This window comes from Eimeria mitis, genomic scaffold (genome assembly GCF_000499745.2).
Source record: "Eimeria mitis Houghton genomic scaffold, Emh_scaff1349, whole genome shotgun sequence".
In the NCBI taxonomy this organism is placed as follows: Eukaryota; Apicomplexa; class Conoidasida; order Eucoccidiorida; family Eimeriidae; genus Eimeria; species Eimeria mitis.
In genome coordinates, this window is record NW_013568865.1 from 4899 (window position 1) to 5671 (window position 773).

Genomic DNA, 773 nt, shown 5'->3' on the forward strand with positions numbered 1-773 from the left:
AGGGGTCCGTTGTATTGTCTTGTGTCACATACCGGCGTTCCTGCAGCAGCAGCTGCTGCTGCTGCAGTTGCTGCTGCTGCTGCTGCTGCTGCTGCTGCCTGCTGCATTGCGTTGAGGTCGAGCACCGCAAAGGGAATGCCCGAAATAGCCTGGGGCTGCCGCTGCTGATGTCTGCTGCTGCTGCTGCTGTTGTTGCTGCTGCTGCTGCTGTTGTTGCTGCTGCTGCTGTTGCTGCTGCTGCTGCTGCTGCTGCAGGAGTCCCCTTGCTGCTCTCCCTTCTCATTGCAGCTCCGAAGCTGTCCGGCCGACAGCAGCAGCAGCAGCAGCAGCGCCAATTGTGGCGGTTGCTGCTGCTGCAGCTGCTGCTGCTGCAACTGCTGCTGCTGCTGCTGCTGTGACGCTCGCTGCGGTGGCAGCTGCTGCTGCAGCAGCAGCAAACGGATGTATCGCCCCCTGCAGCAGCAACAAAACAACAAAGAGACAGCCTCTCACCAGCAGCAGCAGCAGCAACAACAGCAGCAACAGCAACAGCAACAGCAGCAGCAGCAGCAGCAGCAGCAACAGCAGCAGCAACAGCCTCTCACGTTGTAATGCATTGGGATCTGTCAGTTGTGTTGCTTCCTCTGCTGCTGCTGCTGCTGCTGTTGCTGCTGCTGGTGCTGCTGCCTGGCCCGGTATGGGGACTACTTGCTGCTGTTGGTGCTGCTGCTGCTGCTGCTGCTGCTGCTGCTGCTGCTGCTGCTGCCTGTGCTGCTGCTCCTCCACCAGGAGAA

General features: G+C 60.4%; 1 protein-coding gene across 1 annotated transcript in view; it reads right to left on the reverse strand.

Annotated features, from left to right (window-relative positions):
* The window catches only part of EMH_0035150 (uncharacterized protein), a gene marked incomplete at both ends in the record, with an annotated part of 2714 nt that overhangs the window by 329 nt on the left and 1612 nt on the right, over positions 1-773 (reverse strand). Inside the window, 2 exons of the mRNA XM_013494948.1 lie at positions 33-453; positions 585-771. Coding sequence (XP_013350402.1) covers positions 33-453; positions 585-771 — 608 coding nt within the window. The remainder of the gene's footprint in view (positions 1-32; positions 454-584; positions 772-773) is intronic.